This window comes from Solanum dulcamara, chromosome 1, assembly GCF_947179165.1.
Source record: "Solanum dulcamara chromosome 1, daSolDulc1.2, whole genome shotgun sequence".
Lineage (NCBI taxonomy): Eukaryota > Viridiplantae > Streptophyta > Magnoliopsida > Solanales > Solanaceae > Solanum > Solanum dulcamara.
Window position 1 is genome coordinate 10,183,872 of NC_077237.1, and position 16,930 is coordinate 10,200,801.

General features: G+C 33.9%; 2 protein-coding genes across 4 annotated transcripts; both read right to left on the bottom strand.

The window, feature by feature from the left end:
* Positions 1-92: 92 nt before the first annotated feature.
* On the bottom strand, positions 93-5,402 carry LOC129901546 (uncharacterized). Of its 3 annotated transcripts, none has more exons than XR_008769861.1 (2): positions 1,739-5,402; positions 93-803 (listed from the first exon to the last, which is right to left on the bottom strand). XR_008769861.1 is itself a non-coding variant. In XM_055976764.1 (2 exons), the coding sequence occupies exons 1-2, from the start codon at positions 5,012-5,014 to the stop codon at positions 656-658; spliced, it is 357 nt and encodes a 118-aa protein (XP_055832739.1). In that variant the 5' UTR covers positions 5,015-5,402; the 3' UTR covers positions 93-655. The 3 variants fall into 3 exon arrangements, 1 of the variants encoding a protein (XP_055832739.1); XR_008769860.1 differs by having other exon boundaries at positions 1,046-5,402; XM_055976764.1 differs by having other exon boundaries at positions 4,806-5,402.
* Positions 5,403-10,385: 4,983 nt separating this feature from the next.
* On the bottom strand, positions 10,386-12,987 carry LOC129901555 (leucine-rich repeat extensin-like protein 4). Its single transcript, XM_055976785.1, has one exon. The coding sequence runs from the start codon at positions 12,797-12,799 to the stop codon at positions 10,700-10,702; it is 2,100 nt and encodes a 699-aa protein (XP_055832760.1). The 5' UTR covers positions 12,800-12,987; the 3' UTR covers positions 10,386-10,699.
* Between the last annotated feature and the right edge of the window lie 3,943 nt (positions 12,988-16,930).

The following is a 16,930-nucleotide window of genomic DNA, read 5'->3' on the forward strand; positions in this document are numbered from 1 at the left end:
GGAGATGATGCTTTTACTCCTTATGAGGATGTTTTTTTTTCTCTTGATACAAGACAATATAAGATGTCTTAGTAATTGCCAAAAATTTCTAGTATGATATGCTGGTTCTTGGTACACGAATCCAAAACTGTGATCAGCTTATCTAGCGATCAAGGACGACTGGGAAAAAAAAAAGAAAGGCTGAGGACAATATTTGTTACTAGCCTATCAATTTATTGGGCACTGTACGAAATATTTGAAATACAGGAAAGAAATATCATTCAGGTAAGATTTCTAAAGGGGTTGCAAATGGATGGTGAGTCACTTTGTCTTTCACAATCGATGGGAAATCCTCTCCTTGATCAGACTATCCCATGCTTTGTCTGGAGGGGGCCAAAGAATCAATTAGTAATATGCCTTTTATTGCCAAAAGACCTCCATGTCATGAACTTTGTTTAAAGCTACTACACTTATGGGCATCCGATCCTTTGGTGGTGAGGTAGAACATAAAAGACGAACTTTCAACATTGAGAGTAGGCATTCTTCTATTGTATTGCTTTCATTTAGATGGGATATATTATCCTTATTTGGTAGTATTTCCTTTTCTTCTGGTTCTTTTTCCTTATGTAATTCATGTGCCATAAACAATGAAGGTTCTGCAATCTCCATGACATGTTTAGTCAAAGGCCATTGCACTATATCTGTGAATAGTTGGACCATCTTTGAAGATCACATCATTTGGTCTTGTGTCTTTCAACATTTCAAGCAACATGATACCATAGCTATAAACATCTCCAAGATTTTCCAACCTCCCGATCCGTACTCTACAAGATAAGAACAAACTGTTAGGACACCCAGGGCATGCCAATAAGATTTTAAGGTAAATGTGGAAGCTCCTATGCTGTTTAGTATGTAAACTTATATGGTTCAGGGGTCAGAAAGATGTATATAAGGTTCGGATGCTTTCTAACTTGTACATATTAATAAAGGGGAAAATATGATATTTGGATTATATGAATATATATTATAAATGCCTGGTGGAATACTGGGATATATCCTATGGAACCTTTTAGCGCGTCAAAACTTTGATTACTCCATGAAGTATTTGATGATTTAGTGAGAATCTTTGCCAATTCAAAGCCACAAAGCAACATCTACTGCTATGTTCGACCTCTGGATAATGCTTAGACTCATTTTGTGGCAGCATTCACTCTTTGAATGCAGCCAATCAGCTAGGCCGCGATCTCCAAAACTAGACATTTGAAGTCATTGCCTTGGCAATCAACCCTTGAACAGACATTTATTATCTTTAGAAGATTGCGATGTCTAATATTTTTCAAAGCTCTGTATTCATCCAAGAAGCTCCGTAAAGCCCCTCTCTGTTGTAGGCTTAGTACTTTGACCGCTATAGTGATATTCTTATCCCTGAAGTGCCCTTGGTATACCGAACCAAAGTTCCTCTACCAACCAGGTTATCCTCATTGAACCCCTTGGTTGATTTTAAAATATCCTCATAAGTGACTCTCCCTGCCATAGCTAGATCATTATCATATGAATGTCCGAATTGCTGACCTGTTGAAGAGGTTGAACCAAGATATCTCTTTTCTTGGGTTCCTAATTATGCAATAAGCAGCAAATGAACATAATAGCAAAACTAGAAGGGAAACTGTTCTTGCTACTATTGCTCCTGAACCAATCTTTTTGGTTGATGAGTGATTTCTATGTTTACTACATGCAGGTAAATCAAAGATGGGCTGACCTCCACATAGTTTACGACTCCTTGAAACAGAAGCTGAAACTGCACCTGCATTTGAAAAGAATTGTGGAATTTTCCACCAAACTAGTTATTGCTGATACCCAAGTTCTCTAATCTGACACAAGTGTGGAGGTTGCTTGAAACTTCACCTGATAGTTTGTTAATGTGACAAATCCAATTCCTTGAGATTTGTCAACCTCCCACTTCTAATGGGAAAGAAGCACTCAACAAGTTAGGTCCCAATTGTAAAGAAATTGAAAGAGAAGATATACCTGCAACCTCTTTTGGTATGTAGCCAACAAGATTGTTTCCAGTAAGGTTTAGCACTACTGGTACACTTTCCAAGAACTGCAGGTATGTTACCTTCTAGTCTATTGTTCTCCATGTATAAAGTTGTCAGCCTCCCTGAAAACTTATTTCCATCCAACTCCAGTCCTTGAAGGCGTTGAAGCTTGCATAGAGACTCGACTGCCCCTGAAGTTGTTATTAACAAGTGATGATCTGATCAAATTCACAAGGTTCCCCAGTCCAGCAGGAACAGTGCCATGCCTCATATTAAAACCTAGATCAAGTACATTAAGCTTCTCTGAAAAGTTTGCAATTGAAATCGGAAGTTCTCCTTCAAAAGAATTGTCTAGAAAGCTCAAAACCTCCAATCTCGAAAGTTTAATTAGGAAATCAAGAAACCTGACAACAACAACATACCCAGTGGAATCCTACAAAGTGGGGTCTGGGGAGGGTAGAGTGTACGCAAACCTTACCACTACCTCGTAGAGGTAGAGAGGCTGTTTCCAAAAGACCCACGGCTCAAGTGAATCAAACCCAGGAAAAAGGAAGAAAACAATGAAGAAAGCATAAGAGAGAGAAGAACAACAACAACAAATAAAATGATAAACAAAATGCAATAAACAACATATGGCAATATCTATAAGGGCACGACCTATGACCTGCACTATACCTCTACAAGGCAAGACAACGCTCTACCTCTACTAGCCTTCTATCCTAATAAGCGACCTCCACTTCTTCCTATCTAGAATCATGTCATCGGTAATATGAAGTCGCGTCATGTCATAACGAATCACCTCGCCCCAATACTTTTTCGGCCTACCCCTACCCCGCCGCGTACCCCCTACATCCAACTCCTCACACCTCTACACTGGTGCGTCGGCGTACCTCCTATGCACATGTCCAAACCATCTTAGTTTTGCTTTTCTCATCTTGTCCGCCACTGAAGTCGTTCCCACCTTCTCTCGAATAACTTCATTCCTAATCTTTTCACTCTTATTATGCCCACAATCCATCTCAATATCCTCATTTCTGCGACATGCATCTTCTGAATATGAGAGTTCTTGACTGGCCAACACTCCACCCCATACAACAAAGACAGTCTATTCATCATTCTGTAGAACTTATCTCTAAGTTTAGGTGGTACCTTCTTGTCACACAAGACTCCAGAGGCAAGACTCCATTTCATCCAAGCAGCCCCAATGCGATGTGTGATATCATCGTCGATGTCCCCACTACTCTGGATGACGGACCCAAGATATTTAAAATTTTTGCTCTTGGGAATAGTCTATGAGGCAAGCCTAACTTCTACAGCCGGATCAGCCAACGCCACACTGAATTTGCACTCCAAATACTCCGTTTTGGTCCTGCTCAATCTAAAACCTTTGGACTCCAGAGTTTGTCTCCACACCTCCAACCTATCATTAACTCTGTCTCGAGTCTCATCAATCAGTACTATATCATCCGCAAATAGTATACACCATGGAACCTCATCCTGAATATGCCGCGTCAGCTCATCCATCACCATGGCAAATAAGAACGGGCTTAGCACCGATCCTTGATGTATACCCATCTCTACTGGGAAGGGATCCGATTCCCGCCCCCCCAAACCGTTTTAACCCGGGTCTTGGCTCCATCATATATGTCCCTTATCGCCCTAATATACACCATTGGGGACACCTTTGGCCTCCAAACACCTCCAAAGGACCTCTCTCCGAACTTTGTCATAAGCCTTCTCCAGATCAATGAACACCATATGCAGGTCCCTCTTCTTTTCTCTATATTTCTCCACCAGTCTCCGCATAAGGTGGATTGCTTCAGTATTCGATCTCCCCTGCATGAATCCAAATTGATTCTCGGAAATAGACACTCCTCCCCTCACCCTCATCTCCACCACTCTCTCCCAAACTTTCATAGTGTGGCTTAGCAATTTGATACCCTTGTAACTGTGGAAATCCTCCTATCAAGAAACCTCGGATCCATATTTCCATTTTCTCCAAGTGTAGTGAACTCTAAGTTGAGCTATACAAATGTTGCAATTTTCCTAGACCTGTTGGAATAGTTCCAGTGAGTCCATTTCCAGAAAAATCAAGAAGAGTAAGCCTGGAAGCAATTGATAATGAAACAGAAATTGGTCCTGTGAACTTGTTCAGACCACCAGCAAATACCTCAAGCTCTGGAAGTTTGGCCTATATCTGGTGGAAGTTCTCCATAAAGCATGTTCTCAGCAATAGAGAAAAAGCTAATGGAGGAGATATTGTAGATAGATTGAGGAATTTTACCAGTCAATTGATTTGAAGAAATTTGGAAAATCCAAGTTTTGCAATAGGCCAAGATCCAAAGGTATTGGTCCTTGAATATTGTTTCTTGTAAGTGAAACTCGAAAGACCCTAAAGAGACTATAAATTTCCTATCCAAGGTGGAAATCCTCCTGTGAGATTGTTTATTCCAAGCCCCAAGTAAATCAGCTTTGATAATGAACTGAGGTGATCATGTGTTGTCCCAACAAGACCATTGGATTCTAGAGAAAGTACTATAAGTTCTGTACAGGAAGTCAGATTAGTAGGAATTTCCCGGTGAAAGAATTCCAAGTGGGATTGAGATGTTGCAGGTGCAACAAGTTCCCAATTTTTTTGTAGAATTTGACCATGGAAGCTATCGTTTCGAAGATTAATGCCCGTGAGGAACTTAAGGTTCCTATTGAAAAGCGGTATTGGGCCAACGAGATTTTTTGACCTCAAGTCAAGAATCATGACTCTTTCATTGGAGGCACTGCATGTTATACCTGTCCAGTTGCAGTAATGAAGAGAATTGTTTCAAGAAGCTATAAGCTTGAAATGGATCCTCACTGATTTTACTTTTGAAGTCTAGGAAAGCCAGCTTATCAGCTTCATTTTCGATAAATTTGGACCCTGAGATTGCCAGGGACATAACAAGAATTGAACACTGGAAATATGACAGACTCCACTTGGTGTCCAGACAAGGCTGCACCATCTTTCTTGAAGTACACAAACACAGTAAATAATAAAAAGGAAAGTTTTAGAATGAGACATCAACTTCAGGCTGAATTTTCAGTAGTTCAGTCTAGTTTGTAAGTATTTATCCCAATTAAGGAGCTCACTTCTGTCAAGCACACAATTTACCAGTTCTTTCAACCTTAGTTGAGACTGAAAATGACAAGAAAGTATCTGCATAAACTGAAGAATTCATGGGATGATCTCCTCTATTCAAGCAGTTTATGTAACCACAGACGATTTGACCGACCCTACTCCTGCTACGATATTTGCACAATTAGATGCTACTGCTATCTAAGACATAGCATAAATTCTACCATAACATAATTGTTCTTAGTGGATGACTGTTTCTCAGTTTTACAAGCTTGTTTAGTCTATATCCCTGAAGATAAGGTGTATTAGAGGGTGGGAAAAATACAATTAATATAAAATACCGTTTGTATAACTTGTTTTAACTACTTCCCTTTAGGGGTGTTCATGGTTTTGATTTTGATTTTGACCAATAACCGACCCAAATCAATCCGTGAACAACCCTACTTCCCTTCAAAGAAATTAGTTTTCTTATTTTTAAGAAACTTTTCCTAAAAAAATTAAATATATATATTTTTTAAAAAGTATATTTTCCCTCCATACTGAACACACCCTTAATTTCAAGTATGAACGCCAATCATAGATAGAGGTTTTCAAGATAACTATTATTTGTTCGTTGCATTTGATCCAAAATACCAATCGTGACATATATAAAATTAAAACTCATTCTTAAGATCAAGTTTAAACCACTATATTAAAATTAAATAATCTTTCTATTTTAAGATTTTTTGTATCGTTTTAACTTAATACGAAATTTTAAAAAATAAAAAAGACTTATGAATCTTATGGTATAAAATTAAAGATATGTAGAATGTTCCTAAACGCTCTTTAATAATAAAGATAAGTGTCAACAACACATCTAAATTATTCCTCTTTCATAGCTAAACTATTGGGAGTGTGAGTCACATATCTAAACTATTACTTCTCAGTTTGAGAAACACACCCAGTGGTGTGTGTAATACACTCTCTCTATACTCTCTATTTTTTGAATTTTTTTTTGCCACATGGCTAAAATATTTTATATTGATAAAAATTAAATAAACTATTAATATTAGTTAAAAGTTAAAACTAAAGTATTTCTATCCCAAAAAAAATATTATTTTTTAAAAAAATGAAATTATTTTTTAAAAAAGTTAATTTTTTTTTTAAAAAGTTATTTTTCTCATTCATGTGTATGTATCTAACACAAAACGAGAAAAAAATTTGGAAGCGGAGGAATAGGTGTGGCGGGGTAGAATTGTTTTTTAAAAAAATATAAAAATAATATCTAAATTATTATTTGAGGGGGGGCGGAGAGAAGATGAAGTAAGATTTTTTTAAAAAAAACTTTTATAAAAGAAATTTAGAAAATAAAAATAAAATAAAAAAAATTGGGGGGGAGGGGGGGCGAGGGGGGAGTATGGTGAGAAAAAGTGGTGGAATGGGGTAATAAAAATATTTTATATATTTTTTTTGAGGGTGGGATAGTAATACTATTAATATTTAATTTTAACTAATTCTAAAAATTTATTTAATTTTTGTTTAGATAAAATATTTTATCTATGTGGAGTGTGATGTGACAAATTTTTTTAAATGAGAGAGAGGGAGTGTAGCACACACACCATGGTGAGAGTGGAATAAAAGAGAGAAGTGATAGTTTAGGTATGAAACTTTTAAAAAAAGATAATTTAGGTGTGGTTTTGACACTTATCTCTTAATAATATGATAAGTTAGAATGAAATAGTTGTCAAATAAGAAAAGAGACATGTTTTAAAAAATAAATTAAAATAAATAAGAAAAACAAATTGTTACTTCCTCTAGTTCGTATTATATGGTGGTTTTAGTTTGTGCAAGCCATTTAAGAAATTACTTATTCCTATAAAGTATGAAGTGTTTTCACTAAGTAGGCATTTGACTATAGATTTTAAATGTTTGTTTACTTTATTCGAAATTTATCGAATCACTTATGTTTGGTTATCGGTTTTGCTGAGAACATTTAAAATCATGTTCATGTTTGAATGTACTTAAATATAAATTCAAAAATGAAAATATTAGAGACACGTGTTATACATTGTTTTTCAAATTTAAAATACAACTTTAAGTTGAATTTGAAATTTTCACAACCAAACAATAATTTTCAAATAAAATAAAAATTATTCTAAAAAAAATGAATAATTTATGGTCAAATGATCTTAAATTGCCCTTAATTAGTTAGTATCTATTTATGATATATTGGTTATGTAAAAAATCAAATAAGAATAAATTTGAAAAAAGTAATTAACTAAATGTAAAAACTAATAAAAACATCCTATAATATAGACCGGAGGGAGTATTCCTTCACACTACTAGAATACTAGCCTTCTATTTGAATTTTCTACCTCCGCACCCTCTCCTTCGTCTGGGATCGTGTTCTCTGTGAGTTGCTGACTTGTCATGTCTTATATGATCTCATCTCTTCAATATTTTTTCGGCCTACTATTTTTATCTCTCCTTAGGCCCTTTAACATCAACTGCTCATACCTCTTTATTAGAATGTCTGTGTATTTTCTTTTAACATGTCTAAACTATCTCAATGTTACTTCCCGCATCTTGTCCACAACAAATATCACTTTCTTTCACTATATTGCCTAAAATAACTCCAAATTATCCTTACTTTATTGGATTTTTCAAAAATATATTTTGTTCTCATTTATTTTCCTTCTGTAGAAAATGACCAGGTGGTTTGTGGTGGGTGGTGTGGTGTAGATTTGGTGAGACAGCTTTCTGTCACTGAACAGTTGGCCTCAATAATTGGACTTGTAAAATAATTTTGCAAGTGAATTATTGCTATTGATTACTTGCATTTCTTAGAAGTAGGGGTATACATGGATCGGGTTGGTTCAGATTTTTTACAAATCAAACCAAACCATTTGTGTCGGGTTATTAAATTTATAAACCAAACCAAACCAATAAAAATTGGGTTTTTCGATATCAATTTTTCTCGGGTTTTTCGGGTTTTTTCGGGTTTTTCGGGTTTCTCGGGTTTTTTGGGTTTTTTCGGATTTTTTCGGATTTCTCGTAGTATCTAATAAAAAGCACAGAGCAGTGCTTCTTAAAAAGAGTTCTAGTACAAAATATCAACATATAAGATGGAGGCACAACATTGTTTGAAGTTTTAACTTTATAATATAACTTTATAAGATAAGTTTTTTTTGTATATTATTTAGATGGGCTACTCAAGTCCAAATCTAAATGTAAGAAAGAAAACAAAATTATGAAAAATTTTAAAAAATATTTATAAATTACATTTTAATAAATATTTTTATGTATAACATAATTTAAAAGTAGTATATCTATAATCGGGTCGGTTTGGGTTCGGTTTGACTTTTTTTAGTTAAAACCAAACCAACTCTATAATGGTCGGGTTTTTTTTTCAAACACCAAACCAAGTCAAACCAAACCACTAGTCGGGTTTTTTTTCCGGTTTGATTCGGTTTATCAGTTTGATGCGGTTTATCGATTTGTCCTCTACAGCCCTACTTAGAAGTATCATATTGATGTTGGCAAATGCAGTAATGTCTTGCCAATGTGCAGTAGTTGTGAAAATTCAATTTTTAGCATATTCATCTAATCCACTGTTCATACTAATTAATTTTGAAGAGGACCACTCAAGATTCACAGAGTCACTACAATACTCTGACGGACCTGTTTGGAAAGTCACTCGATAATTAGATTTGATATAATTAGATATAATTACACTGACATATTTAGTTGATCATGTAATTACTTGATCAGTAAGTAATTGATTACGTAATTGACAGGAGCTCATTTTGCAAGTCCCCAAACCTTGCAAATTTCAAGTCTCCGCATTTTATGAACGACTTATGTATACGACCCGTCCTCCACGAAATGACCCATTTTTAAGGCTCGTAGACTTGGCCCTTAGGGGTCCTTGAAACTTGGCATACGTTATGTTGAAATTTGTCATAAGAGTAGTATTGTGTTTAAAATTTTATTTTGAATTTAGAACTTATATTATATTTTTAGTTTCATTTATTTATTAATTAGACTTAATAAATCATCTTTTTGTCAAATGTTTTAATCATTTTATGGCATTATATTTATAATATTAATATTTTTGTCAAACATGTATTTAATGATGTTCAAAGAAATCTTGTATTTTTAGTTTTTATGAATAATTAATTAAAATATACTAATTTTAAAAAAATATAAATTAATTATTTTTTATAATATTAGTAAGAACGTATGTTTATTAATTATTATTTTCAAAAGATAATTTATATATTAAATATTTAATTTAATATCATTTATAAAGACCCTTATTTGTCTAATATAAATTAGATAATTAATTTTTATTTCTAAAATTTAACATAACGTTGTAATTACACTTAACGTTGTAATTACACTTGTGCATTGTATATACACTATAATTACATTGTGACAAACAAACAGGTCATCATAATTACTAGGTTATGTAATTACTACCCTATTAATTACACGTGACTTTCCAAACATTTCCTGAATCTCTTTATTGTTCTAATTTCATAGTGTTTGCAAAAGCTTTTTTGGTTTTGAAAACTGAACTCATGCTGTTATTGACATAAGTTGGGTAGAAATTAAGTTTATGTCTTGTAAGATATAATTTGTGGGTTAGCTAAGACATAATGCTTCGAAATTGAACTTCGAACTCCATATATCTTTTGACTCTATATATGTGGGCACCTGATATCTATGAGGGTTCACCCACCCCGGTTACAGCATTTCTTTCTATTGCGCCTAAAATCTCTATTTCTGCTAATATTTCAAGTCTGTATAGACATAAATTTTGTAGGAACAAAAATAACTTGTGGTTAGCGAGTTGAATTTATGTCTCTAACAACATAAATTCGGAATTAAGCGACATAACAAGCCATAATTTGTGTTATATTATGATACTATTATATAAACTTTTTCCTTGAAAATATAAACTTTCAGTCATTTTTTGTTACTTAGAGTGTTAAAAAGGCAAAAACTAAATACCATTGATTTGAGGGGCAAAAATAATTAAAAAATCACCATTAAATAGGGGCATTTGTGTGAATGACCTGGAACATTTTACCTCCCTTAATGAGATTAATCGACATAAAATCAAATTAATTAAGTCAGTGAATTTCAAACTGGAAGCCTTATATACATGCACAACATATTTAGTAAAGAAGAAAAATACATTGTAAATGGTAAAGTTGGTAAAAAATAATAATTATGGATGCTATAGAAAAATGAAACAACTCATTTACAATATGTTATTCACAGCTTGATGCACGAAGATGTTTATTAATAATTGAATTAATGAGTTTTACTAAAAAGAAACAGTAAAATTGTAGTTATACACAACCACCCTTTTTGCATAATAATAACAATAATGCTGGTTAATTAAGATTTAAAGTTTAAACCCCTCGCTAACTCCCGCCCATAATCCCATTTTTTTCATAAATATAATCAAACTCAAATAAAAATATTACAAAAAATAAATAACAAAGTATACATAATTCATAAAAAAAAATGAATTCTTTTTTTTTTTAATATGGAAAATCAAAGGCTAATTGATAACCTCTGTTCAGTAATATGGAATGACTGGTGGTGGTGGAGATGCATATGAGACTCCTATAACGGGTGGTAGAGGGACATGTTCGTAAATTGGGGGTGGTGGCGGCGGTGATGAGTAGTAGTAAGTGGGTGGGGGTGGTGATGGTGGCGGCGGTGGTGGTGATGAGTAGTAATAAGTGGGTGGGGGTGGTGATGGTGGCGGCGGTGGTGGTGATGAGTAGTAGTAAGTGGGTGGGGGAGGTGATGGTGATGGAGGCGGCGGTGAAGAATAGGTGTATGGTGGCGATGGTTTTGGTTCCCAATGTGAATTAGGTGGTGGAGGCGGCGGTTCGTTACAAGGTGGGGTAGGTGGGGAAGGATGTGATGGCTCTTGTGGAGGAGTGTACCCAGCTGGTGGTGGTGATGGGGTTTTTGGATGCTCGTATGACGGTGTTGGTGTTGGTGGTGGTGATGGGGTTTTGGGATGTTCATATGACGGTGTTGGTGGTGGTGGAGATGGGGTTTTCGGATGTTCATATGCTGGTGTTGGTGGTGGTGGTGATTGAGGCTTGTAAGTAGGTGGCTCGTAATACACTGGGGGTGGTGGAGAATGATAAACCGGCGGTGGTGGGGACGATGGAGATGGGTGGTAATATACGGGTGATGGAGGTGGAGGAGGTGATTGATGAGTTACAGGAGAAATTTTGTGAGTAGGTGGTGGTGGACTTCTATGTTTATACGTTGGAGACTTTTTGTAAACAGGTGGTGGCGGAGAAGAAGAAGATGGAGGGCTAGGCTTAGGAGAGATTTTGTAAGTTGGTGGTGGTGGTGAAGGCAGAGGAGTCGATTTAGGTGGCGGTGGAGATCGCTTGTTATGCGAACCCGAAGACTTCCAAGCAGGTGGTGGAGGTGGTTTATTATGAACAGGTGGTGTTCTTGGTTTTGGCGTTGGCTTTGGCTTTGGTTTCGTCGAAGGAGACGTAGCAAAAGGGCGAAAACATTTCGATTTCCTACAATCATATGGTTTTGCATCGTCGGAAGAGCATTCTTTAGCAGATCTTTGATCCTTCTTTCCAGAAATACAGTTTTCCTGACCATCTCCAGATCTTGTCGCAGCACAAACCGGAGCTTCCCCGGTGAAGTAATTGAAAGAGTATGTAAAGTTCTGCAACCTAGGAAGTTGGCAAATGCTAGCTGGTATAACACCAGTAAGCTTATTGTGAGCCACATTGAGTTCCTCCACACTCCTCATTCTGCTCACAGTTGATGGCAATGAGCCTTGAATCTTATTGAAGCTAACATCAAACACCGTCAACTTCTTCAACATTCCAATCTCTTGTGGCAAACACCCAGTGAGGTTGTCATTCATCAGTATCAGCTCATTCAATGTGTTGCCCATTTTCCCAATGCTCGCCGGAATGCACCCTCCAAGATCGTTATTAGCAAACACAAGAACAGAAACAGGTGAGTTACCCAAGTTCTCAGGGATGCCAAAACGGAATCTATTGTCATTAAGGAACAATGCATCCAAATCTTTATCGAAAAGTTTCGAAGGAACTGGTCCTTCAAAGTCATTAAACCTTAGATCCAAGAATTTCAAAGAAGGTAGTGAAAGAACCACCTTAGGGAATCCACCAACAAACCTATTGTTGCTCAAATCAAGCTCCCTAAGAAGCTTCAAATGGCTAAAGGTTTTAGGTACAACACCACAAAAACGATTCGAGTTGAGATGAAACAGAACCAGATCTGTAAGAAGACCAAGTTCTGAAACTAATGAACCAGCAATGTCAGCATGGTTAAGATCAATGCCAGCCACAACTCTAATCGAACCATCGGTTAACGATGGAGCACAAAAAACCCCACCATAGGAACAAACATTTGGTCCTGTCCAATTAGCTGTGAAGTTAAAAGGATCAGAAAACATAGCTGTTTTCCAATATTGTAACGCAATATAAGCATCGCGAATCTTTGGGTTTTCGAAACTCAACTTACTAGCATTAGCCTTAATGTCATCTAAATCAATATCATTATCGCCTTCTTGTCCTACAACAGATGAGATCTGGTAGGACAAGATGGAAACAACAAGAAATGAGATAAACAGCGAATAAACGCCGCGGCTAGGAGGCCGCATTGTTGCTAGTTTCTTGATATGAATATGATGGACAAGTTTCAAGCTTAGAAGAAGAAAATGAACTTCTTTTCTTTGTCACAAACAATGTAATAATATGTTGATTTGAATTAAATAGCAACTAGACACCTCTATTTATTCCTTCACAGGTCTTTGCCTATTTGTGTTTTTCTTTTTCATATTTTTTGTCAACTTACCTATCCTATCTTCGTTACTTTGGAGACATTATAATGACATGCCAGCACGTCTTTAATAAAATCTTGGTTTATATTTGAATAATTGACATAACATTAAGATTCTCTGTTTTTTTTTTAATTATACAAAAAAAGAAAAGTAAATAATCACATTCAATCTGCCAACTATTACTACTCGTTTTTGAAAGGAAAAAAGGAACAATGACGGTGCCAGATTGGTGTGGAAGTACTCATAAGGGTTTTAGTAGTATTTAAATTATACATTTATTGGCTTTTAGTAGTATTTAAATTTTAATTTATTAAGAGGGGCACCGATTTCAATGACAACGGCAGTTTAGTACTTTGAATTATACAATAATTTAAAAATATTGAATAAAATAAAATAAAAAGTGTCTAGTGGGTAGATTTTTCAGGCCCCCACGTCTATCGCCTACGAGTAAATGTGACATGCCAGCACGTTAAGACAAAAGTAAGAGATTGCCACTATTTTTAGTTTTTTTTTGGAACGATCTTTTGATATTTACATTGAATTTAATTAATTTGAATTTGCACACTGTATGATTTAATTAAGGGGAAAATGTTTTTTATCAAAAAAAAAATTCATATTCATGATTCAAATTTTAGATCTTTGATTAAAAAAGGAGCAACTTCTTCATTGATAATTGTCACTATTTCTCTATTGTGTAAGTTTGCGAAATAAAATATTCTTAAAACATTAACTCCAATTTTTATTAGGTGATCTAAATGGCCACGTCAAAATTTTGACTGCGGTAAAACTAAAAAAATTATTTGCTTAGGAGACACATTTTTAACACCTTTTTGGAGTTTTAGTTTTAAAAAAAAACACCTTTTTGGATGATTATGTAGTATTGTATTGTTTTTGTTAACTACATCATTGAGGTTGAATTGTACATTTTGCGTGTTTTTATAATGACATGTTAGCATTCTACGGAATAAATTTATAATATTACAAAATGAAGCAAATAGGACGTAAAGTTATTATAATAAACCATAGTGTACAGAATAACTAGAATTATTAAGTAGTAAGTAAAAGCAAAATAAGAAGAAAAAAAAGAAAAGAAAAGGCTAATGACAAATCAAACCAAATCAATTGTTAAATAAAATGAAATTTTTTACCGTTACCTATTAAAATGAATTTAGCTATACCGATAAAATTTCAATCACAATCAAATAAACATTACATTTGGAATACATCCAAATTACAAATCCAGTGTGAAAAAAAAAGATTTTGAACACAATTTTTGGCTGCGTTAAAAAAAAATTATTCTCCGCTTAATCAGGCGAGAAATAAAGCTTGCATTGCAAATTAGCAATTGAAAAAAAACAAACTCCTTTCTAGAAAAAACAAATTGTACTTTGATTTTAATTTGTTTATTTTATTATTATTTTTAATTTATTTTTTAAAAAAATCTTTTTTAAACTCTTTTCTATATTACATATTTAAGATCACAAGATTAAATAATATTTTAATATATTTGATATATCTTTAATTTAGGATCACAAAATTCAAAAATCTTATTTACTTTTTTTAGTATCGTGTTAAGTTAAAACATGGCCAATAAATTAAAACAAAGGGAGTAATAAGTTTAAAATTACAAATTCAAGTAAAAATATGTATAACTAATTCCAAAGAAAACTTGAATGTTGGAATGAAATATTGCAACGGAGGATGATGATTGTTATAGAGAAGTTTGATTGTATTTTCTATATTTCATTTTATGTGACGCTATATATGTTATAATCTATTGAGAAATAATTTTATTTTATATTTAAAAATAATTAAACTTTAAATTTCTCATTTTATTTTCATATTTTTATATTTACAAATTTCAATGACAGTTTTAAGACTCCAATTATCAAAATTGTTATAACTACATAAATTACATGATTTGATTTAGATTACAAATTCAAAAAGTTATATTTTCTTCTTCTTAATCTGGATATGCAGTTAGATAATAAAAAATTATTTATAGAGTAAAGTTACTTTATGACGTACGCGTTTTTATACCACTTCTTTTGTTTTGTTTTGTTTTGCTTTGCTTTTTTAGGTGAGGCTTCTCTTATCTTTTTGCTGCCTCGTAGGCCAACGGGCGGAATTATACTATTTATATATGATAAAAATAATTTTTTTATGTATATATAGTAGATATTGAACTCCGTTCGGTAAGTTCATGTGTTTACTTCTTTAAATTTTAAATTCACTAAATCAAAATCCTAACTTCGCCACTGAGCCAATCAAAGACGAAATAAAGTCATAAAATTACATATTTTGTCCTTTAAATGAATTAGTTTTTAATTTTTATTTCTTAATAATTAAATTTATGCCTAATAATAAGTATTTTTGAAATTGAAGTTATATTTGAATATACGTTATGCCTTATGAGATATTATGATAAAAAAATATAAATTTATATCCAAAAAAAAACTTATTATGAAAGTTATAAATTACATACCAACACAAAATAGAATAAAAGTACAAATAACCCAAATAATTCTAGGTAAGAATGTTAAGGGGCCGGGATCGGTTCGGAGTTTGGGTTGGTTACTATGTTGTGGGGATAGGGATAGAACGAAACTATAATTTTAACTTTATCGATTTTGTATAATAACAATTTTATATGATAATAATTGAATTCTAAATTTAATAATTGTATATATGTAATGAACTTATTAACACAAAAATTGTCAAAGCAAAATCAATTGGGTTAGCCGAATCTTCAAAGACTATTTGGATTTAACTTCTTTTTAATTTAGTAGGTTGCTACTTGGATATTTATGTTTGTTGATAACGTGGCTAAGATGACTTGGCAATTTATGTTTATGTGGCAGCTGAGCTGTTGCATATAGCACTAATTATTGTATTTAGTTTTTTTTTAATCGGTTTTCCCTTTTGAATTTTTTTTTTTAATTTCTCTCGCCACTTATGAAAATGTTTCTTTTTTTTACTCTAAGTCGTCCTTACCTACATATGCATCGAGCATATATGTATTATAAATTTCAACAAGTACTACAAAAGAGCAAGGTTTGGATGCGTTTTTGTCCTTAAAATGCAGTTCATTCTAATTAACCATAATCGGATGCAAGCTCAATAATAGAAATAAATACATATACTATCCCTATTCAAAAGAATATATATACAGCATCAACCGAGCCACATCATAAAGGGGAAGCAAACCGCAAAACTCATGGACACTTAACTACAGGATGAGAAAATTACTTATTAAAAAGCTCCAGGCCTCTCAACAGATGAAACCATGCCAATGTGGAACCCAACAAAGTCAAACTTGAATTCACACAAGAGTGTTGCATTAAACAAAAATAAACATCCACCTACTAAAACAACAATTCTGTCAGCAAAGATATCTACTGAAGCATCTAAAAGTGGTTGGACATATCACCCTACTCATTAGGAATAGCAACTAAATGAACAAACATTGATCCAGGCTAGTATAGCTACTATGAAAATGTGGATGGCTGTTGTATTTGTATCCAAGTTCCTGTGCATGACATAATATGAATGCTTCATCTCCTAGGGCGCAAACTTGACCTTATGAAATGCTGTCAGCTTAATATATAAAGGATCTAATAATACAAAAACCTACAAGAAAATGACAGTTGCACAGCAATGATAAAAGATTAGAATATCTAACACTGATGTATAATGTTGATATTCCATTATAGGATGTGTTAAACCAAGCCGCCTACACTTCATAACATTCATCACAACAACAACAATATACGAAGTATGGTCCCACGAGTGAGGTCTTGGGTGGAAGGCAAAAGAAAGCGTTTCACTTTTGAGCACAAAGCAACAAGTCACTTTCAGAAGCAGAGTTGAGTCGACAAAAATCAAGAGAACTTTCTTGGGCTAACAAGAAATTTTCCATAACCACAGTGATATCAAAGAGCAGAAAATTGA

Excerpts from the sequence above, each read along its gene's own strand:
- LOC129901546 (XM_055976764.1), bottom strand. The coding sequence starts at position 5,014 with ATGGTGCAGCCTTGTCTGGACACCAAGTGGAGTCTGTCATATTTCCAG. Across the intron at positions 804-4,805 it reads TCATTACTGCAACTGGACAG|AGTACGGATCGGGAGGTTGG; the intron begins GTATAACATGCA and ends CTTATCTTGTAG.
- LOC129901555 (XM_055976785.1), bottom strand. The coding sequence starts at position 12,799 with ATGCGGCCTCCTAGCCGCGGCGTTTATTCGCTGTTTATCTCATTTCTT.